Genomic DNA, 27,580 nt, shown 5'->3' with positions numbered 1-27,580 from the left:
ATTATATGCAGCCTATTCACCACTAGTTGTGGTTTTGGTAGAATTTCTTTTCCTACCTAAACGATCAGTGTAATATTGGGAAAAAAGGTGGCGAAAGAAAGTTTTAGCCTCGTCAAAGACAAGTGCTCCTGCTTCCGGCCAGGAATATTAAAGGAATAAGTCAGCTCTTAATGGCAAAACTTTGTCAAAGACGTTGAATATTACACTCTATATAAACCACACAAACTCCAGTTAAAGAAAATGCATCAGTAAGCTCATTAACCACCAACTCATTAGTCGGTCCTTCCCACAGCAGGGTAATGATTTCTCATGGGTCCGGAGCACTTTAAAGGGCGCGCGCTGACAGTGAGCTGATCCAGGTCTGAAGGACACGCCCTTAACTTTGGCAGCGGTGCAGTAGGTGCACGTGCTGCTTATCAATCCGAGTGTGGAGAGCAAACGACAGCCGTTCAGGGTGGGAACTTCTATCACCGGAGCTTCCTTTTCTCTTCCTTATATTCCTCCTCCTTTTGGTGCATCCTCCGTCGAGCCCAGCCTCTTGTATCTGCCCCCCTTGTGGTCCGGAGACTGGGGAATCCACCTGCCGGAGAGCAGACACACCTCGGGATGGATGCCCTGAAATCCGCCGGCAGAGCGATTATCAAGAGCCCCGGAGTCCCGCGGCACACATGGGGAACTTCAAAGCACGAAAGTGAGTGAGAGGACGAGTGCGTTAATGCTTGGATTTTGTACAGTGTTTGTAAGATTTTGGCGTTGTAGCAGAGGCTGTAAAAATGCATCTAGAGAGGGGAAAGAAGGACACTCTGTGCCTCTGGCTGCTAACGGACTGTTGTGTTTTCTTCCTCGAGAGCTTTTGTTTGTCCTGTTGCCAAATCTATCTGAGCTCCATGTGCTATTGTGTTAGTGTAAAAGGCTGTACAATGACAAGCTGTAGCCTCTCATGTAGTAGCTACGCTTTAGTTCAGTCCCAGTTGTAATTGGTTTATTTCCCTACTATTAAGAGCTGCTCCTACTGTAGTAAGTTGTCAATTTCCCAAATGTTTAAAAAGCATAAAGTGAAAAATTAGCTCATTCATATCAACACCAGAAGCCAACAGAAGAGCCACAGTTGTTTAGAATCAATTAGTATCTGTTTTATCTGGAAGAATTGTAATTTTTAACTGTTTTTCAATCTCTCATATTTGAGTAATTGATATGTTTGACACTTTATATTATATTTTATTGTATTTATTAAGTTTTTAGGTTTATTAGAAACTTCTAAGACCTTGTACTTTGATCACAAGCGCTGAGGGGTACTTTTCTTGTGCATTTTGGAAAAAAAAAATCTTTATATAATTCAAAGTTGACTCAACAATGATTGTTGGGGTAAATGGTGGTCGATATATGATATGATCCTTATAGTTGATTACTGCAATAAAGTTTAGTTAGTAAAACACAATAGGACATACTTGATTTAGACTAGGGATGGACAACATTATCAACCATAATATTATTTTCAGCAAACATTAGCTTAAAATTCAATTATTGTATCATCAGATATGAAAAATGTTCTGATATTTAGAACTGACTATGAGCTGTTAATAATGGCCTTAGGTATGACTTAGTTCTAGGGATGCATGATATTGGTCTCAGCAGATATTAGCGTAAAAAGTTGATTATCTGTATCATCAGGTCTTTTTTTGGGAGTTTAAAGCTGGATAAACGGACTTAAGTCAGCAGAAGTTATTTTCTTTGTTCATCATCATGCCTTGCACTTACATAAGGTAAGTTTTAGGTCTTAACTACATTTATATATTTGTATCAGTATTGGTTGTTAGAATGCAAGATATAGGACTTTTCTATTATGCCGACATTTTTCAAATTTATTTAGCCAATGCTGGTATCAATACTGTTAGTTAAATGTAGTTCAGTCTTTGAACTTCATTCCTGAAAACACACTTTAGTCCTTGAAACTTGGGATGTTCCTGTGTGTCTATTTCCCATTCAGCTAAAGGCTCATTTAAATTGCGTTTAACCAACTAGTCAAAAGCAGTGTTAATTTTGGCAGCTTTTTTAAATTGAGTCTTAGTCTTAGTCTATAGATGAAATGTATTGTAGTTTAAGTCCCATTTTAGTCATTTCTACTCTTTTCAGTTTTAGTCTAGTTTTAGTCGGCGAAAACTCAAAGACATTTTAGTGTAGTTTTAGTCCATAAAAGGTCCTCACATTTAAGTCTTTACTTTAAGTCCAAGCATTTATTTTTTTGTCTAAATCTGGTCCCGTCACGGTACTGTGTTCTATGCACTCTGCTGAACCTGGGGTTCCTGCTTTCTACAGCTGAGAGGCAGAATAGATACAGCTGCATTGTTTTTTGACAGATTTACCACCAGTAGAGAAATATCATGGATTGAGAATGTCCAATTAAAACTACATTACATTTAAGTGAATTTGAGTCATCTTGACAAAACTAAACTTACTTTTTTTAGGTTTTAGTCATCACAGCTCTATTTTTGTTAGTCTTAGTCTAGTTTTTGTCATGGAAATAAAGGCTGTCGACAAATAGTTTTAGTCATAGTTTTAGTCGATGAAATTAACACTGGTCAAAAGAGAAGAAAATACGTAGGCAACAATCAGATTCATCACAGGGTCACTGTTAGGGAGGCCATATGTCTGGCATTTAAATGCCTTGTCTGGCATCTGGCGCAGTCTCAAGCCGAACACTTAATTGCCCTCCTTTTGGAGTTACACTTGAACGTAACGCAGCATATTGTCCATTGCTCTCTTTCTCTGCACATCAGTCCGGTGTTTGTATGTTAAATATGATCCAGGTAATGTATATACAATGTTGACCAAAAAAAGATTTTACCCAGCTGTCACACATTAGTAAATTAACCCTAAAGATATCTATTTTTAGAGATTGGTGCCATCTGTGATCAATAAAGTGTGCGCAGTCTCCGCTTACTGTCCCTCTCCCACTCTCTCCTGACACTTGCTGCACAGAAACTTTCATCACGTCTGTCCCATAAATTCACCAGTTATTCTGCAGCCTGTCTTGTCAAACGTAAACTTCTACCATTGTTTAGTTTGTAAATTTATGATAAAACTCCGTGAAGTTTCTGCGCTGGTTCTGAAATTAATTGACGTTGTCAAACATCCATGCGCAGATCAGCTGTTTAAAAAATCAGAAAAAAAAAAAAAAAATCAGACCGCAAGTGAAAACATATAAAGACAAGATATATTTAGATAGATGATAGAAGAAGCAAAACGGATAAGCTGCTGTGTGTGAGGGAAGGGAGGGGTGCAGGTGTGTGTGTGAGGGGGTATAAGGGGGGAAAGATCAGCTGCTTTATATTATTTTTGTTTTGAGGAGAAGACCCCAATAAAACAAATATCTAATAAAGTGGGATTAATGTTATGAGCAAAACCCATAGTGACCAGTTTTTTTGGACGGATGGAAATTAAAAATATCCTTATTATTGCAACAAGGAATATGATCATTAAAATCAATGATAATTTTACTAACTAAGAACCGTCTTTTATATGCCACTAACTCAGGCTAAATTGCAAAGACTGTATTTATTATTATTGTAATTCTATATCCTTTAGTTATTTTAGTTATTTTACGATACGTTTGAGTATTGTTAAGTGAGTATGTTGGGGCGATAGTGGGGGCCTCATATCAGAGTATGCTTAGGGCCTTTGGCCAGAGGTGGTCCTGGATCAAATTCTCCTTCAATGAATGGAGTATCTCAGAATCACTGTATCCTGATACCATCGGTATCATGGACAAAATTGTATTGTAGCGGGGAGTACACTAGAGTCCTATTTGTTGCGATTATTCTTGCTTCACTAAGTGCTGCAAAGTGTCCTCCTTTTTGGTGCTGTGGAAATGACCACCCTAATAACTGTGTTAGCTATGCTGAGTATAACAGGCTCACATCACACATGCTAACATTAGCAGCTAGCTTTGCCAGCCTTTGTTCCTCTTTGCAGATTAATATTATGCTTTGAAATGTGTCCTTTTTACTTTGGTTGAGTAGTTATACATGAGTTCAACACTCAACAGCCTACATGCTGCTTTATATCCGTTCATACCACGCTGTTCCTGCTACACGCTAACTGCTAAGCTTCTCATATTTACTTCTGGTGAAGTGCAGGGGGAGAACTCAGACAGAAAGGCAGCAGCCATTAGCGCCTCGTAAATTGCATACCGGCTAATTTGATAAACAAATTTAACCATTTTTCTACTTGAAACAAAGTTTAAAGAATAACTTAATCTGACTCAGGTCTGTTGGTCCAGCCTAAAACTCCACAAATTTACAGGTGCGTACTGTACTGACGATAATTACAGCTGACGTATTGACTGTAAATATCAGCTGAATTTTCAAATCTGCCAATACTGATATCATGCCGATAACATCTAAATGAATTTGGATATGTCAGCATATTGGATGTTGTGCATGCCTAACTCAGACTATTTTAGTCTAAAAAAAGTCTATTTTTTAATTTTTGAAAAGCAAGGCTTTTTTCTACCATCCTAATGCACAAATATGAGCCGGTCACACTACAACACTCAAAACAGACTCTACATGTGTTATTTTAGAAACATACAAGACAATACATCCTGTAATTAAAGTAAACTCCATGCTAATTTTCTCCGTAGATACACAATGACCTGAATATGAATCACTGAACAGACAGAGAGCACTACAAAATTTACAAGCAGCACTTGAAACACCATTTTGACTCCCAAGTCATTGAAATTCACTTAAATGAATTATCAGTGCATGCTTGCTGTAGGGCTACCACAGAGTGTAGCAGAAGAGGCTGCGAGCGCTAAGTGAAGGGTCAGAATGTGAACCTTGTCACACCATTGCTGACAGACAGTATGTGAGGGGCTGCTCTGCTGCCTGCAGCTCCAGTGTCTCACCGATGTGTGAACTGTTGTCTTGAATGCTCCCTCCCTACAGCGTCTTTGCCTCCAGCCCGTCACTGCCTTAAATGCTAGCATGCTGCTTTTGCCTCACTCTGGATTCTTGCTTAGTGAATATTCAGCTGCCCATGCCAGTTTCCATTAAACATGACTGATTAATTTCACAGCCAGGAGAACACGCTCGGTGTGTTCTCTCTCTCTAGGAAATGTTCTACATGAATTATTAAGTAATGAGTGTTAGTCTGTGGGACTTAAAAGTTTTCTCATTGGAGTGGGGATTTAATGAATCTCCGAAATGACATTGGATTCACTTAGTTTCTGGATTCAAACTCACGATGTCAATGTTAAGAGACAGCTTGTCTTAGATGGTTTTCTCCTGATGCTTGATGGACTTTTACTTCTGATCTTTCTTTTTCTAACCAGAATCTATATCTCCTCCCTTCATGGCCATGGGAAATTTATGAAAACTAAAGCTGACAAACAACCCCTCAACATGTTTTTTTAAAGATATTGTCTTTGTCACATTGTGAGCTAGAGACTCTGCTTTTGTGTTTTTCTTCTCCTGCTGTTGTTGATGCCAGAAAAAAAAAGAGCAGGATGATCAGAGCAGAATCCAGCTGCCTGATGACAGAATCAGTTTGTGTCTGAGGGACACCAGAGGAATCAGGCTGGAAAAACGTGAACACAGCAGTCACAAAGGGTACACACAGACAGGGAGGCTGCTGATGTCCAGAAGCTACTTTGCAGGCAATTTGGAGAGAGGACGGCGTCTGTATGCCAGCGTGTGGCAATGCGACAAAGCTGGCTGATGGAATGCAAATAAGGCAACAGTGCAGCCTCAAATTAGGTGTGAGTAAAGTTTTAAAAAGGGATTAATTATCTGTGTCCTGTCTGCTGGCTGAGGGAACTTTCAAGCAGAATGTAAAGTGGATTTAGTTTAGTAACCTCAGTTAACAACAATCAGTTTGTCGATAGATTCTTTATTTGAACTGTGGGCTGCCAAGCTTTTTTAATAGTTAGATTATGCATTGATACAGTGTGGGTACTCGGCCATTTAATGGGAAATCAATACCACCAGGCCATTAGAGTTACTATTGAGAGATCAGGTGTTTAATATGCCAAATTATCAGTGTTAATGCATTAACATTAGCGCTTTGTTTTAAGTGTGTGGTGAGATTGAGGCATTTGATTGGATGAATAGTGCAGACAGCTTTTGCATAACTCAGTGGTTTGATTAATTTTACATCAGCACTTGACCTTAGAAGCAGTTTAATATCGTAATAGGACACGTGCACTTCTCAAGATCTCACAGAGTCAGTACAATGGAAATAATACACAGACAGCACAGTGACTTCATTCATTTTGTGGCTTATTGTGGGTCTTTTTGGTCAGATACAGCTCTCCATCAATGTTTAAAATGATTATCAAGAGGAACCTCATATTGATTTGTCATGTCCACACTCACCCATGCTTATGTGCTTGCATGAGCAATCATACTATGCTGAATGCACCTCCTCCATCACTGCCAAGTGAACCATGCTTCAGCGGGGTATTTTATTTTATCATCATTATTTCTATTTCAACAGGGAGAACCCACTGAGACCAAGTCTCTTTTCCAGGAGTGCCCTGCAGCTTTACAAGTAAAAACATGTACAAATAAATATCAGAAAAGGTTACATACACACTCACAATCATATGCATATATATATATAGTTACAAACCTATGCCTCATTCAACATTTCAGCTATTGACGCAGTTGCAGTTTTCTTCCATAAACAGTTCGAACAATAGCTATATAATAAAACACCTTAAGACATAAGAAAGGCAGCTTTGCTGTCATTTGAAAACTGTTCCACAAAGTAGGTGCAGCAACACTAACAACACTTAATTTTAGTCTCATCCTTAGACTTAGATTAAATACTTTTTAGTTTTAGTCTCATTCCAGTTATTTCTACCCTTTATAGTTTTTGTCAATGAAAACTCAAAAACAGTTTAGTCTAGTTTTAGTCCATAAAAATTCCTCACATTTTAGTCTTAGCTTTAAGTCAAAGTAATTATTCTCTTGCCTGAATCTGGTACCAAGTCATGGTAGTTTTTTCCTGTGCACCCTGCCAAACCTGGGGTCCCTGCTTTCTACAGCTGAGAAGTTGCAGATGAGTTGTTTTTTGACGGATTTACCCACAGTAGAGAAATACACTACATTGCCAAAAGTATCTACTCACCCATCCACATAATTTAAATCGGGTGTTCTTGTCACTTCCATGGTCACAGGTGTATAAACTCAAGCAGCTAGGCATGCAGACTGTTTCTACAACATTTGTGAAAGAATGGGTAGCTCTCAGGAGTTCAGTAAATTCCAGCTTGGTACTGTGATAGGATGCTACCTGTCCAACAAGTCCAGTCGTGAAATTTCCTCGCTCCTAAATATTCCTCAGTCAACTGTCAGTGGTATTATAACAAAGTGGAAGCGCTTGGGAAACAACAGCAACTCAGCCACGAAGTGGTAGGCCACATAAAATGACAGAGCGGGGTCAGTGGATGCTGAGGCACATAGTGCGCAGAGGTCGCCAACTTTCTGCAGAGTCAATCACTACAGACCTCCAAACTTCAAAAACAGTGTGTAAAGAGCTTCATGGAATGGGTTTCCATGGCCGAGCAGCTGCATCCAAGCCATATATCACCAAGTGCAATGCAAAGCGTCGGATGCAGTGGTGTAAAGGAGGAGATTGGTGTGGGGTTGTTTTTCAGGAGCTAGGCTCCAGTGAAAGTAACTCTGAATGCTTCAGCATACCAAGAGATTTTGGACAATTCCATGCTCTCAACTTTGTGAGAACAGTTTTGGGATGGCCCTTTCTTGTTCCAACATGACTGTGCACCAGTGCACAAAGCAAGGTCCATAAAGACATGGATGAGAGAGTTTGGTGTGGATGAACTTGACTGGCCTGCACAGAGTCCTGACCTCAACCTGATAAAACACCTTAGAGAAAAATTAAAGCAGAGACTGAGAGCCAGGCCTTCTCATCCAACATCAGTGTGTGACCTCACAAATGTGCTTCTTGAAGAATGTACAAAAATTCCCATAAACACACTCCTAAACCTTGTGGAAAGCCTTCCCAGAAGAGTTGAAGCTGTTATAGCTGCAAAGGGTGGACCGTCGTCATATTAAACGCTATGGGATATCACTTAAGTTCATATGCGAGTAAAGGCAGGTGAGTGAATACTTTTGGCAATATAGTGTATCATGGACTTTGAATGTCCCATGAAAACTAAACATTTTCATCTAGTTTTAGTCATCTTGATGAAAACTAAACTTACTTTTAGTCAGTTTTAGTCATCAAAGATTTACTTTTGACTAATCTTATTCTAGTCTTTCTCATGGAAAAAAGGCTGTTGAACATACTTGGTCATAGTTTTAGTTGGGGATGCACTATATTATCGATCTGGTATTGCAATTTCTGCAGATATTTACATCCAATATTTTGCCTTTGTATTTCAGCGTACATCAACTGTAAGTGTTGTCCATATATACAAATAAATTAGTGGAGTTTTAGGCTGAACCAACAGACCTATGTCAGTCAATGTCTTTTTCTTTATTTATCCTCTTCTTTAAACTTCAAAGTATTTTTACAGAGTAAAGTTTGTTTTCCTGGTTGACCTCAAACCTTAAAGTGTGTCCAAAAGGATGGAAATGTTTAAACAAGGCATGTTTAAATATCGATATCCATATCAGCGAAAATTAATCTGTATCCGCATCTGCATTTCAGATATCGGCAAAAATCCACTATTGTGCATCCCTAGTTTTAGTTGATGAAATTAATACTGATTCAGACCTAAACCTTAGTGTTTTTAAAGTGATTCAGTTTGAAGATCTGGTTGTACAGATTGAGATCTTTAGATAGGAGGGAAGTCTGGTAAGGAGGGACTTTACCAATGATTGCTCTGTAAGTAAACAGAATGCTGTGTTGCTTCCAGCAGTGACCCAAAGAGGGCCAGCCTACAGGGCTATACAGGTCACAATGATGGGAACTGAATCTATCACCAGTGATAAATCGAAGACCACTGTGATATATAGCATCCAGTGGCTTTAAGATAGAAGCACTTTCATCTGTATAAAGAGTGTCTCCATAGTTGAAAATGGGTAAAATTGTTGCCTGGACAAAGTGTTTTTCTATTTCTCATTATCAGGCAGGACTTAGTCCTGTAAAGAAAACCAAGCTGAGGCCTTATTTTCCTAGCTAAATTTGAAATGTGAGACCCAAAGACAGAACACATCCTATATTGGGCTCAAACCGTTCAGATGGGAGCATTGCAAGATGGATTCGCCAGTGAGAAACGGAAACGGGCGTATCCATCTGCTTTGGGAGGTTAATGTTATGATGCTTCATTATAAGAACGCGAAGACTCACTTCATTTTTGTAATCTTGCACTTGGAGTCTATGTATCAAGTATTGTGCTGTATCAAAATTACCCTGGAATTTTCGCCCCTTTTGATAGTCATTTTGAAGAAATGTTGTGGATGTTATGCTTGGACCCATGTCTTCATGACAAAAGTAAACACTTTAACATTTAGATGTAGCCTATTTGATAATGGCTGTGAAGTTCTCCTGGATTTCTATGAAATATGCTGTTGATGCTCACGACTCTGTGTGGGTTTTTGGCACGTATAAACCTTCCCCACATGATTGTTATTCTAGTCTGACTGATCCATTAGTACTTGTGATAACTATTTATAATAACCAATGTCTTCTTCTGTGTTTGTACAGTCTTAGGAGGACACACAGTCTGTATGATAAGCCGGACGAATCCACAAAGATCAGTTACTGTAGAAAGTTATACCAGCACTGTTTTAACAAGTGAATATAATCATTTCCACCTCAGTCTTCCACCATAAATCAACCTATTTCCCGATTGGTGAGAAGCCAGTATTCAGCGTCTCCACCAGCACAGCTCTGACATGTACAGCACTTTCCCCTCGCCCCTCGTGGCCACTGGTTGTCATCTGTTGAGGTCAGAGCCACTGGCAGGACAGCAGAGGACACAGCATGTGCCTGGAGTACGAGTCATCCCTTTGGATCACGTCACAGAGCAGCAGAACAGACCTTTCTGTATCTCAGAAGTCACACACACTTGCCCTTGGTGCCAAGGACATTCATGCTGTACGGACTGCATCAATTTGAGATGGTGAAGCTTTGAGACAGATTCAGTTAAATCCAGTAGGACTGTGTCCTTGGGCTGTTTTTTTAAAGAATGGTGTTAGTGTTATAAATATAAGAGCTGGCCTTTGCTGCAGTGCTCTTTGATCTATATACAGAAAAAATAAAAATGTCTACTTCTATTTTGGTCTTGAATAAACACTACGAGGGCTTTTTTAACACATTAAATCTCAGAGGAAAATATTACAAATCACAGTTTGTTCCACTTTGCTCTGCAGTCCTTACGGAGTGAAAATTAGTGGACTCCACAGTCATTATGTTCAGCTGGTCTGGAGCTGAGGCAGTGAGTCCAGCCTGAGCTTCTATTAAAGCTGACAGGGGCGGCTCTGAATGGCATGCAGGAGGCAGTGGTGTCAGTTAGTACTGACCCTTGAGGAGCAATTATCTCTCAATGGCTCGTTAAGACTCAGTTACCCATGAGTCAGGGGCATTGCAGCAATGAGATGGATGAGCAGAGGCAATAGGAGGGCATGATGGGAATATACAGGGTGATGATCGCAGGAATGTCAGCAGTTTAATGAGATAGAGATTAGGATTAGTGTGTAGAAATTTCAGAGGGGATCATTTGCTATCAGTGTTATAGAAAAATATTAATTGGGATCTGTTGAAGCATTTTTTGTGTTATGATGCAGACTTAAAGCCAGGGATTACCCAAAATTGTATAAACTAGCTGTATGAATGATGAACCCCATGCAAATAAAGATTTTACCCAAATTCCAGAAACAGTAACATCTATCAGTAGTATTGTGACAAAAAGGATGTTTTGCTTTTCTAGTTGGCAAAGTATTTATTTCCTGGGATGTTGAATTTTAGGTTTTTCTAACTGCCCACACCAAACAGTACACCTCAAGGAACTTTTTTTAGTTGTATAAAGAGTTTAAACTAACTGTTAAGGCCCATTTATGTTCTATGTTTGAGACACAAAAGGATACCGAAGGGTAATTCTTCTTGTGCTCTGCATTTACAGAAAACATGAATTCAGACCAACTTTTGCCATACCATACCAGAAATCATTGGGGTTGTGACAAGCAATGAAGACAACAGTTCAAGCAAGAGTAGAGAGATGCAACTAATGAAAACACTTTGGAATAGAACTGAACAATATGGCCATAAATGTATAACACTATTTTTTTGGCTATTTGGGGTATCTGTGTTACTGCAGTATAACAAAAGTATAGGGTATAATGCATTTAAATTCATATTCAAGTGCTAAGACCCACCATCTCCCCCTAAAACAGTCGTATAATGGTATCGTGCCAGTGCATAAAATTACAGATAAATGTTTAGATAAGACTCTGTGTGCTGTAACTGCTCTGTAGTTTTAAGTTTCATTTCTCTCCTGCTGAGGTGTGTTAAGCCGCTATTGATGACCACTTATTTCCTGATGTGGCCATTCACAATAAAAGCACAAAAATCACAACCACCAGCACAACTATTATTGTGAAGAACTTGTCAAAAATAGCGTATTTATCAGTGATTTAACTTAGCGTCTGCTTAATGACATTGTTAAATGACACTGTAGCTTTAGCAGAAATACCAGTTACTGTATGGAGCTGTTTGCAGCTGCTTCTCTGACTTCTCTAACCTTGTTTGCTTTTTTAAATCATCATGGACTTAGAACAAGTGAGTTATGAGTGAAAACACTTTTTTAAACAGTTTTTTAAAAGCTGTTGAGACTCTTTGCAAAGTGAGCACTTGCTGTATGTTGCTGTTACGGATATCAAACATGTAGAGGAGAGAACATGTTTAACTGATTGCTGTGCTTCACTTTATTGACACTGACACCAGGCACAGACTTTTGTTATCCGGCTGATGCTTGGTGTGGAAGCGAAACATGCTGATTATGGAACTCAACCTAAGCTGTTCACTGTCACATATCACTCTGGTATGCTATTTAGCCATCACTGTGTCACCTCACATGCATTTTAACCAGTTACAACAGTTTTGCAAATATAAATTTTGTGGCTGAAATTTTACCAGTGACAGTATTGACACCGATTTACTGCCCAACACTGGAACTTTTTAAGGCAAGGTTTGGGATGGGCAATGACTTTCTAATACTCAAACAGTTACTACATCATAAGAAATCAGACTTTTAATGCAGTTATTATATTTAAAACTGTATTTTTTCACTGGCTTCTGGTTGCAATGCAGTACTACCACTAGACAGTTGCTGTATCACCTCTGATACCGCCATTAAGAACAAGGGAAATAGATTATTCTAGTGATAAAAGTGGCACAGAGCAATGCTACATCTGTTGGCCTATTGGTGGCACATTCTGTTATGATTCCATCAAGCTGACAAATTTCAAATGTACATCCTGGTCTGTCTCTTACCCCTAAAGTCCACCAGATGCGTGTTTGGTCTGTCTCCACTCAGTCATGGCAACGGAGCAGAAAGGTTTCAGTTTTTGTCAATGAGAGCGTTTCCACTGGCTCCGCTCCAGGGTTAGAATCCTTGAACTGGCTTTGAATAATTGCTAGTGACCTTCAAAAAGTTACTTTCTTATAGATTTACACCCATGGTAAGATTGTGTATGCATTAATGAATCATAAATCAACTTTAGCTCTCATTGCATGATTAATATTTTGGATTTTTATTAAATTAGCTGTTGTCCTTTATTTGGAGAAAATTGTCTACATTTATACTAAAATCTTTTCATTCTTGCTTTTTAATGATCTGATTTTTAACTTAAGTTTGCTTGAGCTGAAACAAAAAAAAATTTCATCAAAACAGTCATGTGTTCATCCATGCATCCATTACCTGCACAGCTTAACCCGTTTATGGTTGTGGGGGGCTGTAGCCAATCCCAGCTGTCCAGTTTAGTAATTGATTCAAAAATGTGTCTGTCGACCTTTTCATCATCATGTCATTTATATTCATTTCTTAAACCACTGTTATCTTTTAAAGTATTTAGTGCCATGTTTTACTGTGTGAATAATCCTCAGATTTGACTTCAAGAATATAAACTTTTATTTCTGGGCTCCCATAACCTTAACATTGCGTGAGTGCTCTGCTTCCAATGGTAAGGGCTTTGATTAATTTAAGATGATGTCTTCAGTAAAGGTTGAATTTGCATACAGTACATGACCTTTACAGCAAGGCTCTGTTTCCAGAAATATGCTCACAAACACAAAACAAAGCAGCAAAAAACAGACAGTGCAGTTTGAGAGAACGGCTTGAAGCATGGTTGTAGCTACAGGAAGTAAACTGTTTTAATTTTACGGATGATTTTCAGAGTGAATCCACTGTGTTAGAACAAGGAAAATCTTTAGACCTTCCAATGTGAGTTATGCTTCATCAGTCAGTGTACTCCCATTCACTCGTCTTTATGAAAAAGAGTTCTGGTTCATTTGGATTTTTCCTTCCAGTTACAAAGCAGGAAAATCCTTTCAAAAGTAAAACATTAGCTACTATAAAATCATGTAATGAATCCTTAATGCCACACTCTTAACCATGACTGAGATATTTTTAGAGGACAGCAGAGATTTTAATGGTTAATAATTTCAAAATGCTTAAAGATGGAACCTTTTTGTTGCACGTTGCTCTCACAATGCCCTGATAGAAGACTGAGTCATTTATAAGAGCAGTTACACTAATATATCTTCTCTGAGCTGAGATTCAGTGTTGTCTCATGATTTAACTGAACAGATTTCCCACCTATACTCTGCATAATTCATGCTCACACACTCCAGTCACAGGCAGAGCACAGATAAGATGATAAAGTGCTGCTAATGAGTTTTCATGGATCGTGCTTTGGGGGAAGTTACCTGTCTAATGGATTTTGTATTTCTAAGATCAGGAGCTGCCCGCGGTGTGAGGTTCTGCTTACATCAGGTGTATGATTCAAGTTATTAAAACCCGCATGTATCCCTCGGGGTATTTTTTTTATTTCACCAGTTCACAGGCTCGCAATTATGATTAGATTATCAGGATTTCTGCTGCCTCCCATGGAGCAGAGGTGAAACATTAATGTCTCAGCATGCAGTGTTTTGGGGGAATTTGCCTGAAATAGATTTTATTCTAATCCACTAAAAAATACTTCTTAGCCTGAGCCATTTCTCATCCTTTAAACGTGAATGTTGATAGTTAAATTGGCAGCTGTGGTTCAGGTGGTAGAATAGGTTGTCTCTTTGCTGGAAGGTTGGGGGTTTGATCCCCAGCTCCTGCAGCTACATGTCAGAGTGGACTAACACCAGGGAGGATTTTTGTTTGCATGTCTGATCTTTTGACTCCTCACTATTTGCCAAAAGAGAACTACTGGAGCTAAATCCTCTAACAGTGTGATTACTTGGATTATTGTCAAAAGTACAGCTAACTGTGACAGGTCTGCACAGTCAGGCTTCCTACTTTTCTCCACTTGGTTTTTCTTTTCTGTGGAACTTTATGATCCCTTCTTTTTTCTCTTGTCTCTGATATTATGTAGAATAATTGTTCTTTGCCAACACAAAACACCCCATGCAAGAGTTTTATTAATTGAAGCCATGCTAGAAGAAGGCCTAAGAGATTTATATCGTGTTTGTTCTTCTCTCACTGGATTTCAGGATGTGATGTGTTGGCAGTAATTGTATTGATTGCTACGGCATTTGGTTTGCAGACATCTATGTTATCTCTGAGATCCATCACATTAATCTTATCACAGTGATCATTTTCCCTAGATGTCTGTGTTGATTTCATACTCGTTGTCAATGTAACAATCTATTGTTTTAACAAACAGGAGCATTAGTAGTGTGTGGAAGAACCATACACAGCCACAACCTCCTCCTCATGCTGGTCACCAGCCTGGTCACACACTGCTGTGGGATGGCATCCCACTCTTCAACCATCCACTCCACTCCCAAATTCTGGAGGTAGTCTCTGGTAAACCCCACCCTGTGGGGGTGAGTGTTGTCATCTTGGAGGATCTAGTTTGGCTAGTTCGGAGATATGGAATTGCCACTGGTTGCAGAATCTTGATATCTCTGCACTGAGATTGCTTCCAGTGATGACAATCAGGCACCAGAAGCTCAAAACAAGAGTCAGTAGCAGCAGAATAAGCTGTTAGTCATTGGTAGAGAAGATCTGGCAAATTTTTCATGGGTGCAACCCACCTACACAGCTCTGCTGCTCATCCTGCAAATGCATGTTCCTTACAAATGTAGCCTTTTAAAAGGGAAACAGGCTTTCCAGTGTTGTAAGAGTAATCACCAGGAAGCATTGGTAGATTATTTCTTGTTTGTAACAAACACAAATTTTCTTACTTTTTGTCCTAAATTTATTAGAACATTAAATGACAAGCTAATCAGTGAGTGTAATACCTACTGAACACCATCATGTTATTGTTTTCACTGAGAGCTTATTAAGCTGCTCATGTTAGCATTTAATTTAAAGATGCTTTGTTTTCACATCCTGATGAGATAGAGGTACAGAGAAGTGCTCTGAAAAAATAACCATTCTGTTTGCTTCAACATAGAGTACATTTGTGTAGGATTTTATCACACAAAGCATGATTGGATTAGGTTACATGAAAGCCTACAGCATGTGTTGAGTTTTGTTTAAGCAGGTGATCACAGCGCTGCTCTACCCCACGCTGGGTCGACAAGTACTCCCCTCCACTAAACGCTCCTCGTGCTCCACTTGTCTTCTTGTGTTTTAATCCTGTGGTTGCCATGGCTGTTCTGGAAACATAATAATTCCTCAGCTCTCTTCTGATGTAGGCCTTGGTTTAGACGAAGCTTAACGGGAAGCTCGTCTGGCCTTTACGACACGACTCTCATTTCTTTATTAAAGCCTTAAAATCCCATGTGTGCCTCGGAGATTCACCTTAATTCTCCTTATGCTTTATTGATAACAGAGGACATTTTAGTTCTTAGAAAACAGGGATTTAAAGTTGCCCTGCTGTCAAAACAAAGATGTGAAGGATCAGTAAGAAATGCATGTCTGTGTTTGCTGGCCCTACTGTGGCAGTATCAGGCGGTTTGTTGAATCTTTAATGACCTTTTTCCCTTTGGTTGAGAAAATGTCAGAGTGCCCTCCTTCTCTCCCTGGAGCAAAAATTTACTTCTGTATTGATTTAGTTGTATTCTCTTCTGATGTAATTCATATTCTGAATCAAATTTTCCGTGCTGGTGCTTTTCTTTTCGCACACTGGTCTCGCTCATGTTAGTTTGCAGCTGCCAGTTTATTTTCTTCACAGTTGCACTCCACAAATATTGATTTTTTTTAGCCTCAGTTTCATGTTAATAAAAACTGCTCCAGATCATATTTTATATCGATTTTCTTTGAGAGACCCCCTGAGAGTTGCCTTTATAGGAAGTGTATAAAATGTTTTCATGTCCAACATATAGTGTGTGCTGCACGTGGCTGTATATTTGATAACTTGCTTGTTCTTTTAAAGCCTTCCAGGATATCTCCTTTAAATTTTTACCACGTGAAGCGGATATAGATTCGACAGCCATGAGGGCAATTCTGACTCCCACGGTGTGACACAGATGTAAACATGCCTGGCTCCATGTTTCAACTTCATAAACACACACAAGCACATAAATCACACCATCTTCTCTACAGCTTATCATTATTATGCTGCTGTGTGCAGGCTCACTCTCTCTGGGCTGTTTTAAGCACCAACAAGGTTCCCTGCCCTGAAGTGAAGTGAATTATGCAACACCAGGAAACCGAGAGACCCGATCTTTGGAGAGTTGCAACAGCACATAGACAGAAAGACAACCCTGTTTCATTTTTGTGTGTAAACTGACATCCTAGCATCCAGATTCTTTGTTGTTTGAGGTCTGACAGCTGTCATTCATGTGTAAGAGTCTTTCTGAGCGCGTTTTCTTTCATTATGCTGTTGGATGTGTGGGTAGGTAATTTTACTCTAGATGCTGTGTATGTGTGCTCAAACCTGATCCTGCCCCTCCACCGGAGAGCCAAAAAACCAATGCCTTGTTCTGTTCTCCTGAAAAATTCAAACTCTACTCACTGTTTCTGACACATCCTGTCCCAACTTTAGCTCAGCACCGCGAGCCAAGGAGCCCTGATTCCTAAAAATATCTTCATACTGTTAAGGTAAAATGGAAAACTTGTGTAGCTCATAGGTGTAAAGAAAAGAATTTCTGTGATTCAAAAGGCACAAAAAAAAGACACTTAGAAGCTGCTATCTTGAGTTCATGGTTGTCGCATAAATTAGGTTGAGCGTCTGCTGAGATAGCAACTGAGATAAGATAACACCGCCCTCTTGATTATCTCGTTATAAATTATTGAGCCAGATGTTGGTTGTTTGCAAAAACAGCTTGAAAGTATTGGGAAAATCCAGAGGGAAGAGGCGCTAACATGATAAATTATTATCTGCTCATTTGAATAGAAATCAGATTTTAGTTTGCTGTGAGGAAACTAAAAGCACTGAGAGAAGCAACCGTTATGGGCTTAACTTTTGCAAGGTTGTCAGCTAGGCAACCTATAATCCCCGATGAACACCACACAGATTTTCTGTGTTAAAAAGCTGAAGTCAGGCAACAGTGTTTTTTTTTGATGACCAGGGTGTCAGATGAGGTGATGACAAGAGCATTAATTTGTGTCTTGACTTTACTGACAGACATGGCAGACTGAACAGAGGAACACGACCAATTATCATAACTGGCATAAAGATGATGAAAGGCAGATGGGGCTGGAAGAAGAAGACTGAAATCATGGATTGACTGCACTTTGTTCTGATGGATTACATGCTAGCTTGATGCTAATGCTAATGACAGGTATTCACTAGGTTGCTGAGGCTCTGCTGAAAAGATGCTCCCTGGGTTATCCAATCAGCAGGATTTGACTTAACAGTAAATGCACGGTGCCCCCCCCCCCCAATATTTGATAAAACTACTCCATAGTTGCATTAAAACTGAATATGAGAGAACAACCAAAGCTTTAGTGCAGAAAGGAGGAGGCTGGGGTGGAGGAGAGAACTATAAGCTTAATTTCTCTCTATATTTCTATTTTTTTTAATCTTTGGTGGTAGTCCCTCGCTGTCGACGACACATTATAAAGGCAGGGGTGTTGTCAGAGCTCAACAAATTTTTACTTTGTCTCAAAGTTTCACCTCACATCCCCATCTTCATCGTTCTTCTTTCACTTTGCCATTTGGTTGTACATGTATGTTTTTTGCACACGCAAGGCACTTTGTGCTTATTGGTCAGCTTTATTGTCATGATAGATCATCTCAATATTTCTATGCATACATACTTACATACAGCTATGTATGCATATTTTGTGCAATAATACATTCATAGATACACTTATGTATGCTTTTTTCTTGGTGCAATAATATATGCATTAACACATCTGTTTAATGCTATGTGCAATAGGGCTATGTGCAATAATATTAGCCCTTTATCTAACCAGGCCAAGGGCGATGTGCAATTTCTTCTCTAAGCACACTCGTGACCATGTGCAATACATCAGCACATTTGCACTTTAGCACTACAGCACTTTATTGCATGCCTTATGCACTTTAACTGGAATGGTCAATTTATCTCTGGTCTGTCCTAAGCTAAGTACTGTTTTATTTGGGTCTTTGTATTTATTGTATCATCTATGTTGTCTCGTTTTGGTGTTGTCTGACTCTTATGTAGATTTTTATTGTACTTTTTTCTTGTATATGCCATCATCCTGCCGGGGACTACAGATGGAAATCAGCCTATGGCTACAATCTGGCACATTTACATGTTTATGTCTATTATTGTGCATTGTCCCATGTCACAGATAAATAAATAAATAGATAAATCATAAAAGGCAGAAAGAAAACTCAAACATGCTGAACTTTAATCTTGGAAGGTCATAGGGCATTCCAGATGTGGCCTTGATTGTCGTCCACCGTGACACATTATGTGTGATAAAATGATACATTTTTAGAGCCAACAGAATTGAACAACATTGAAACTCTATGTTTGCTTTGGGATTGGGATTTAACCATACTTTGAAGAAGTAATCTGATCCTGGCTTAAGAAATACACTACTGTATGTGGAAAAAGTATTTGGCTGCCTGACCATTACACCAACAAGGACTGTAATTACATTGTATTCAGATACGTGTACTTTAAAATGTAGTTCCCCCTTTTGCAGCTATAACAGCCTCCACTCTTCTTGGAAGACTTTTATAGCTGCATTTTGGACTGCTTTTGTGGGAATTGGGCCCATTCGTTCTGTAGAGCATTTATGAGGTCAGGCACTGATGATGGAAAAGAAGCCCTGGTTTGCAATCTCTGTTCCAGTTCATCCCAAAGGTGCTCAGTGGAGTTGTGGTCCAAGCTCTGTGCGGGTCCGTCACGTTTGTCCACTCCAAGCTCATCAATCCATGTCTTCTTAGTCCTTACTTTGTGGACTGGGGCACTGTTATGCTGTTATTTGTTGCCACAACCTGGGAAACAGAGCGTTGTCCAAAATGTCTTGTTATGCTGAAGCTTTAATATGGCTTTTAAGAGGAGATAAGGGGCCTATCCCTGCCCCATATCATTATGGATTTTTGATAGTTGCTAGGTGTTTGTCTTTCTACTGTTATTGTGGACAACATGCCAGTCTTCATTTCATGAATTTTTACTTGCTGGACAGATTTGATTGGAAAATATCTAACTTAATTTCTGAACCCCAATCGACTTACACCTTTTGCACCTTCAGCCCTGTGCAGTCAAAGCCTACCCAGAATCTCATACATACCACAAGAACATACAGAGAAAATATGTATAATTAAGTTTGAATGATCTGATCAAATTTTATATCACAGCTCAAGCACTTACACTGATTACCCCTCTAACCCCCCTGATTCTCTAGAGACCTGAGAGGCTGTGGTTGGTATCCCTGTGTCTGTGTCAGACCTCCATCCATCACTCAGCTGGAAGGGTCCAGAGTGTTTTACTGCATTAGAGGGGATTCCTGTGGGAAGTCCTCAGCTATTAAAGGGTTGCAGGGATACACTGTCTCCGATTAGATCAGCAGCTCCTCTCCAAGGTGACTTGTTTTTGCTTTGCTGTGATAATGGATGGGAAATAGGGATCAGGGAACCTGAGGAATCTGGATTCTTCTTTTTTTTCAAACCACATTTTTACCCTTGAAAAAAAAAAACATCATATAGAATACAGCTGTAATTTCATGAATGGACTATTGTTGGAGGAGCTATATATAGATGAAGATGTTGAAATGTGAGCCAGCAGACACAAGGGAGAAAAGATCAGTATCAGCAAAGAGAAAATCATCCCTGGTTTGAATTGCTAATGGAAACAATCCTTGCACGGTGTTGAGCGATTATTCTTTATGAGTATATTGCCGTGAGGAAAGATTTCCTCCCATATGGAGGTGTCTGCATTGTAAATGGAGATGTTATTTTGGCGTGAATTTCCCCCTTCAAGTTAAATTACTGAAGTTCTGCTCTGGAGACATAGCTGTTTAAAAACCTTTTCTCTTTAAACTTTAAATTACTCTTTATTTTCCCCCTTTTTTATAAAGATGTAAAGAAGTAGAAAATGTATTAAACTTCTTTTGAATTTTTGATTAACTCTGGTATTAAATATGCATACAGGTTATTGGATAGAAAAATGGATCCTTTCTCTTCAGGCCTGTGTGAAAATCTTTCTTTAATAGACTAAATGTCATGAATCAACAAACAGTGGCATCTGAGTTCCTCAATAAAAATGATCCAAAGCACTTTCAGTGGACATTTACTGTGTGAGTAACCCTCCATTTTTATTGCCCTTCAATCAATGATAAACTATAACATCAGCAGACTGTAAACAGTCTGTGAAATGAAAACAAGCCCCCCCCCCACCCCACCCCCCGCACTGATGGGTTTGATTAATTGTTGCATGGTTTAGCACATAAATGAGCATGTAAATGGCTTTACTTAAGCTTTTTAAAGGCCCTTCATTAGTAGGGAAGCCTTATGGCTAAACATTTAAATACAGTGCCTATAAAAAGTAATCACGTCCTGGCTGTTTTAATCTGTTGTTGTTATAATAAATCATGGTCATCATAATTTGACTTTTTTTTACAAAAACAAAAAGAGGCCCTTCCAATTGGTGCTAGTAGTCTCACAATTAGTGAAAATGAGATCACCTGATTGCAGTGAATATGACTCAAGGGAATAGGAAGAAGAAACCTGTGTCTGGCATTTAGCCATCAGACAAGACATTATGTTTGGTGCACACCAAACACTTCACATCACCTCAAACACACACCATCCCCGCTCTTAAGCGCAGTGGTGTCAGCATCATGCTGTGGGGATGCTTCTCGGTAGCTGGATGGCTTGTAAAGTAAGGGTAAAATGAAGTAAGGAAAATCTTATTCCATCTGCAAGAGAGCTACAGCTTGGGAGATTTATTTTCCCACAAGACAATGACATGAAGCATACAGCGAAGGCTACACAGAAATGGTTTAAACACAAAAAGTGAATGTTCTGGAGTGACTTGAAGGGAATGAATACTGTATTTATGTAACCACTTGTTTTGCATTACATACATTTATTTAACTGACATTACTTACGACCATTTACTGACGTTTTTACTTTGACAGTAGAGAGTTTTTTTTTTCTTTTTTTTTGTCGGGCTCCAAATTAAATTGACCATGATTGATTCATAAAATCAATAAAGGGTAAAATATCAAAGTGGGTTAATATTTTTTATTGGCACTGTGCATTGCATTCAAAAAACTGACTTCCTAAAATAAGTCTGTTATTTCCCCTGCTCTTGTGTTTATCCTGCCTGAGCAGGAAGTGATATGTTGCGTTGACTTTTTTTAATTACCTTCGCTTTCATGGAAAGGTGCTGCTGCAGTGACATCCAGGTCCAAAACTGCAGTACACACCAGCGCTGTATTCTTCCTGTCCTAAAGTGAACATTACTTTCAGTTTTTCTGATGTACCGTTCACTGTGAATTTTTCATTCTGGACACGATAAACAAAGGTTGAGTGCTTATCTGGCTCATTCCTCCTGCACAGCATCATACCAACCAACTGTCACTGATTGCGAAGCAAATATTAGCACAGTTTTCCTGTGGGATGCTGGGATGCCAGCTATAAATAGAAAACAGGAAGCCATCCAGGAACAGAACTCAAGTGTCTGTGTTGTGTTGACTTTTAATTTGAAGCATGTAATAATGGCTGCCTCAATAATAACTCTGGTTCTAATCTCATCTCATTCTCCGAACACTTCTGAGGACAAAACATGCTTCTTAGAGAAGAGAAGATAAGGCTGTTTAATTCGGCGTATAAACCCGGGTTTGATCCTGTCTAATTAATGATTCACAAAGCCTTCGGAGGGTGCTTCCTGTTTGAGGGAGGCGGGTCAAGGCCTGTGGTTTGCATAATAACTGCTGTCAAGGGAAATTAGCATTCAACACAAGAAAGTCTTTCATCAACTCTTGTCTCTGTTTTTAGTTATCTCATTTAATAACTCACTTATCAAACATAGTCCTGCTACACTTCACAAGAAAATGCTATTTTTTAATGTGAAAGGTACAATTCATATTTTGATTAAAGTCCTACATTTTATTTGCTACCACTTCCTACTTTTGATCAAATAAAAAAAGATTTTCACGTTTGGAAATATTATGCTTTTTTGACAAATACTTTTTTTTGTTTGTATGTTTAATATTTAGCAACTGTTAGCAGCTTGCTAGCTAGGAGTAATTCAAAAGCTGACAAAACAAGTCTGGTTTGTAAAGACCCCCTGTATAACCACAAATAATTTTACAATCTGAGTGGATTAAACAAACCAAATATCGCACAAGTTCATCAGAATGGGAGGTGAAACTTAAAGGAGCCATGCAAGCTAGTGTTTATGCTAGGCTAAGCTCTGGCATTACAGTACTTACGATGGTCTCAGCAACTTAGACAAAGAAATGAATTCACCGACACTTGTACTGTCTTTAAAGAATACAAGACATTAGATTTATTTGAAAAGCTTTATTATTGAAACTAAGAGTTGCTAGTTTATGTTATAGGGTTAATGTTAGCTGCCATTAGCCTTATATAAACTGATGTTTTAAATTTTTTACTTTCTTTATATTTCAGTAATTTTTGAAGTTGGGTTGTATGGGGTACTTGGGGATAGTAGTGGTGTTAGCCTCCAGAGATTTCAGTGAGCATTCAGTACAGGGCGCGCTTAAAGAAGCTAGGCTATATAGCACCCTAGAGAGGTATAGCTGCTCCATGTCATTTAACGAGTTTAAGGTAAAGATAGAAAAAAGAAATGCTGGCCAGATTGCATACTATATTGAACATTTTTGAAACCTTTTATTTTTCACCTAGAAAGCCTCTGTGTTTGGCAATATTTTGCAACAGAAGCTTTGACTACCATGCTCTTCCGCCTCAGTGTATATGAACAGCCTATTGCATCTATGGGCTTCGACAGAAAACCCCCAACAAATTCCTCTCAAATGAATTATTTCAGCTCAGTTTTCCTGCTTCAACAGCTGTTATCATTACGTAAACATATCACGCTGACTACACTTTGTCTAATAATCACACATTAGAATGATTAAGCAGCAGCCATAAACTTACTTGGAGGACATTGGTTTCTCATAAAGCACCGGGATTCAGTAAGAAAGGGAACTCTGAATGGGGAGTGATGGAGGCTGCAGGCATCTGTAAGCTGCTATTATTGATCAGAAATGCCTAGAGAAGTGTTACAACTGAAGAAATGTTGTGAATCCCACTCATGAGAATAGCTTTCGTAGGCATGGGCTTGTTTTAGGGCTGTGTATCGAAACCAAGACCAACACATCTGATACCTACTGGGCCGAGTTACAACTCTGATAATGATACTTCATCTTGATACCCCGCCACCTCTAAGGGACCCTCTTTCACCCCAGATGAAGTACAAGAATTACGTAATGGAATTTGTCTGATCTATGTGTTAAGTTGCACTGGTTTTCTTCTTTAATCCCATGTTGGACTGGCATCTTATAAAGGTATTTCTGTGAATCATTAAAGATACCCAGAGAGCTTTTATTCTCCTGCTGACTTTCAACTCACTTTTTTTTCTCTCAAAAGTATTGATTATATCCAAACCTACACAGTTTCCACTCCTAGCTTAGCACCAGGTAGGCTAACCAATCTCCTCTTAAGTTTCACTCTCTCTCTTTATTTTCGCTGAGCCTCCATCTATAAAAGATCCTCTATGTATTCTGGTTCATAAAGTATCCCCTCATTTCCACAGTAAGAACAGCACATCATTGTCACTCAAGTCAAAATTGCTAATTTTAGTGTTTTAGCTTAGGCATTCGTCAGAAAAGCATGTGGCCAGTAGCCAGCGCTTGCATTGCAAGATAGTGCCAAACACAGAGGCTCTCTGGGTGAAAAATGAAACATTTCAAAATTGTTTGATATAGCATACAATTGAGCTAGCTTTGTTCTTGCCCCATTTTTACCTAAAACTTTCTAAATTATGTGGAGAAGTGATACCCGTCTGTGGTGCTTCTTTAAGCCTGTCTTGTTTGAAGGGCCAATGTTCCCTGAAATCACCGGAGGCTACCTCATACAACCCATATTCAAAAATACTGAAATATCCCTTTAATGCTAGTTTTGGACAGACCTCAGTGCATGCATACTAATGATAATTTGATATCCAAAAGCTCAGACAGCATAGGAGGTGGCCTTCATCTGGACTTTTTGAATGTATACACTACATATACTCATTACAGGTTGCCCCATCAACTGACCTTATCTTTGACAGTCCACCAAAAAAAAAGGCATGGTCTGTTAACATCTGTTCAGCATTGCTCAAAACATTGAAAAAAGGAAACTCTTACACAGGAGCCAGCTCTCATCATCAATGTAAAAGAGCTGGCTCATAGAATTGGCTGGTTGGAGAGTGACGTATCACTGCTCACTCATCACCCCTTGTCTTGAACTGAGTTGCCATTTCAGTCTAACCAGTACCAACAAGGTTTATTTGATAAAAGTACATCAAAGTTTCCTGGAAAAGTATGTGAAGAAATGAGGGAGAAAAGCGGTTAAAGAGGTGCGGCTAGCCTCTTAGCTTGTGACTTATTTGCCACCTGCATATTCAGCAATGTATGTGCTGTTATTTATATGAAAAGGGGCAAATGAGATTTTGATTTTGATTTCGCTTTTGATTTTCTAGATATATTTTTAATGCATAGAGTGGAGGCACATACAAAGTGCAGTCAGCTTGGTATCCATATGCTCAAAACAGATGAATACAAGGTATAGACAACCCCAAAGTGAAATGTTACACTTTGGTTGTCTGAGAACTTACATTTACTCCTTTATATTCCAAACAGCTCCTATCAGCAGTAGCTCCATCTGCTCATCCATGCATAACGAATTAGATAAGTCAAATCATCATAATTTTGATGAACAGCAGATAGGCTGTGTGAATGGGGAGCAATTAATGAGCAGATTGGTGAAAAGGGGATTATGTTGAACGATCCACGCTAGAAGTGATTCATTCAAGGCCACCCAAGGTGATGAACCATTGATTCATAAACCTGAAATATTTTACTCAGGAGATATTTTCCCTGTCAGTGAAAAAGAAATAAAAGCTTAAAGGAAATTGTTTTGCTGTGTGCAGCGCCTTGACGATTTGAATGTGCTATAATGTGTTTGCGGGAAGACATATGCCAAATTAAATCTGTTTCTAGTCTTCAGGGATTTCAATCATCCATTTTATTGCTTTTGCAAATATTTTTCTTTGTCTAACTGATTTTGGCAGCTGAAAATGAAAACGTCACATTGAGCTCAGTGGAATCTCTTTATTAAAAAGAGCTTCAACACACACAAGATAGATGTAAGTAAGCAGAGATGTAATGGCAAACAGACAGATGGCTGCTCTGGAGTTGGGGACCGTAATGAAGCAGGGGACCAAAATCCATCATATTTCAGATGACTAAGTTACAGTCTGTCTATCTACATATCATAATGTCATGATTTCCATTCTGCTACTCTTAATGTTTTTAAAAGTAATAAAACTGAAATGATTTGAAGATGACTGATAAGGCTGACCAAATTCTGGATCTTTTTTTCATGTATAATAAAACAATCTGCATCATTTTAAAGATTGACAGACATGTAGATTTTCTACAAATAGCAAAGCTTTAAGCAAACAACTGGACTTTGGTAATATTATTTACTGAAAGCTGCCATGAACAAAAGAAAGGCAGCACTGTCTAAATGACACAAATACTGTTTCCAGTGTATTTATGCAGTTAAGACAGTGCAGGAATTTGCTTGCTGTTCAGTAAAAGCAAGAAACTGTCCAATGTTGGATGCAGAGGATTTTTTTCTTTTTTTGATTGCATGGTATCAAAACAGGGACTGAGATTATTGTAATTTTACTGATATCTAGATTAAAATTACAGTATTGTAAAAACCCTATAAGCTGAATGCTGTTGCCTTTATTCCCTTTTTTTTAAAATGTTTTCATAGATGCCTTTTAGTTGTTTTTGTAGCAAAAATGCCAAATTCTCCTAAAGTCAAGCTGATGAATTATAAAGATTTATCACTTGGGTCCAAGCATTTTGCTTTATAGCAACTGAATATTTATGGACTGTTGTGAAATGTTTTCCTTGATCCAGGGCAAATCCAAGTTGCATTTTGTTTTCTCTATATTGGAACCAATTAATCTGCCAAAGAATCAGAATCTTTATTGTCATTGTATTCAAGTACAACGAAATTGTGCACAGTTCCATTCAGTGCAAAAAATATATATAAACAAATACAAGGTATTCTAATAAATAATGTATAAAAGGTGAAAAATAAGATAATATAAAAACTTTAATATGTATATGTGCATATAAATAAAAGAAACAAGAAAATGTAACATTCAGCTGGTAAGGTAGGTTTAATTATTTTACTCAAGCTTTATCTGACTGTATCAAAATTGAGTGGCAACCTCCAGTGTTGAAAAATTAAGCTAATGTGATTGGGCTAAAACTGCAGTTCCTGGCGTGTCCACTTGAAGAAGCACTACACACATCGTGCATCACCGGCAAAATCAGCTCACACCAATTGTGTTGAAAAGACAAGAAGTCTATCTCTTTTAATAGATACAGATCTTTTGGCTGGTTGTCTGGCTCCAAAAATGGCTCTTTATTTGGAATCAGTTTGGCTTTTAAAAGTGGATTAAATGACAGACATCAAGTCTAGGTTAAAACCTAGTATATGGCTGACTGCACCCATCTGGGATGCCTGTTGAAAGCTGCAAATCCAGGGAGGTGGTCCATGCTGCGAACATACAATGCTAAACGAATTTATTAGACCACCTGTCTCAAAGACCATCCAGCATCATTAAGTGCTTTAATGCGGACTCTTTCATTTTCAGTGAGCGCTCCACATTTTACCTTTTAGAACAGGAATGAGGAATTTCAAACTGAATTCACCTTTTTAGACCCAAATTTAAGCCGGCTCGCTGGGTTTCTCCGAGAAGTCAGAAATTAATCAAGCATAACATTCAACCCAAAAACTAATTTTTCTCTTCAGGA

At 38.7% G+C, this 27,580-nt stretch overlaps 1 protein-coding gene across 4 annotated transcripts in view; it reads left to right on the top strand.

Annotated features, from left to right (window-relative positions):
* The first annotated feature begins 399 nt into the window (after positions 1-399).
* The window catches only part of si:dkey-71h2.2 (low density lipoprotein receptor adapter protein 1), a 91,964-nt gene continuing 64,783 nt past the window's right edge, over positions 400-27,580 (top strand). For all 4 annotated transcript variants that reach the window (XM_041805991.1, XM_041805990.1, XM_041805992.1 and 1 more), the window contains exon 1: positions 400-691. In XM_041805991.1, coding sequence (XP_041661925.1) covers positions 607-691 — 85 coding nt within the window. In that variant the 5' untranslated portion in view covers positions 400-606. The remainder of the gene's footprint in view (positions 692-27,580) is intronic.

Source organism: Cheilinus undulatus, linkage group 14 (assembly GCF_018320785.1).
Source record: "Cheilinus undulatus linkage group 14, ASM1832078v1, whole genome shotgun sequence".
Taxonomy (NCBI): domain Eukaryota; kingdom Metazoa; phylum Chordata; class Actinopteri; order Labriformes; family Labridae; genus Cheilinus; species Cheilinus undulatus.
Note: the sequence above shows the minus strand (reverse complement) of the source record. Positions and strands in the feature narration are given on the sequence as shown.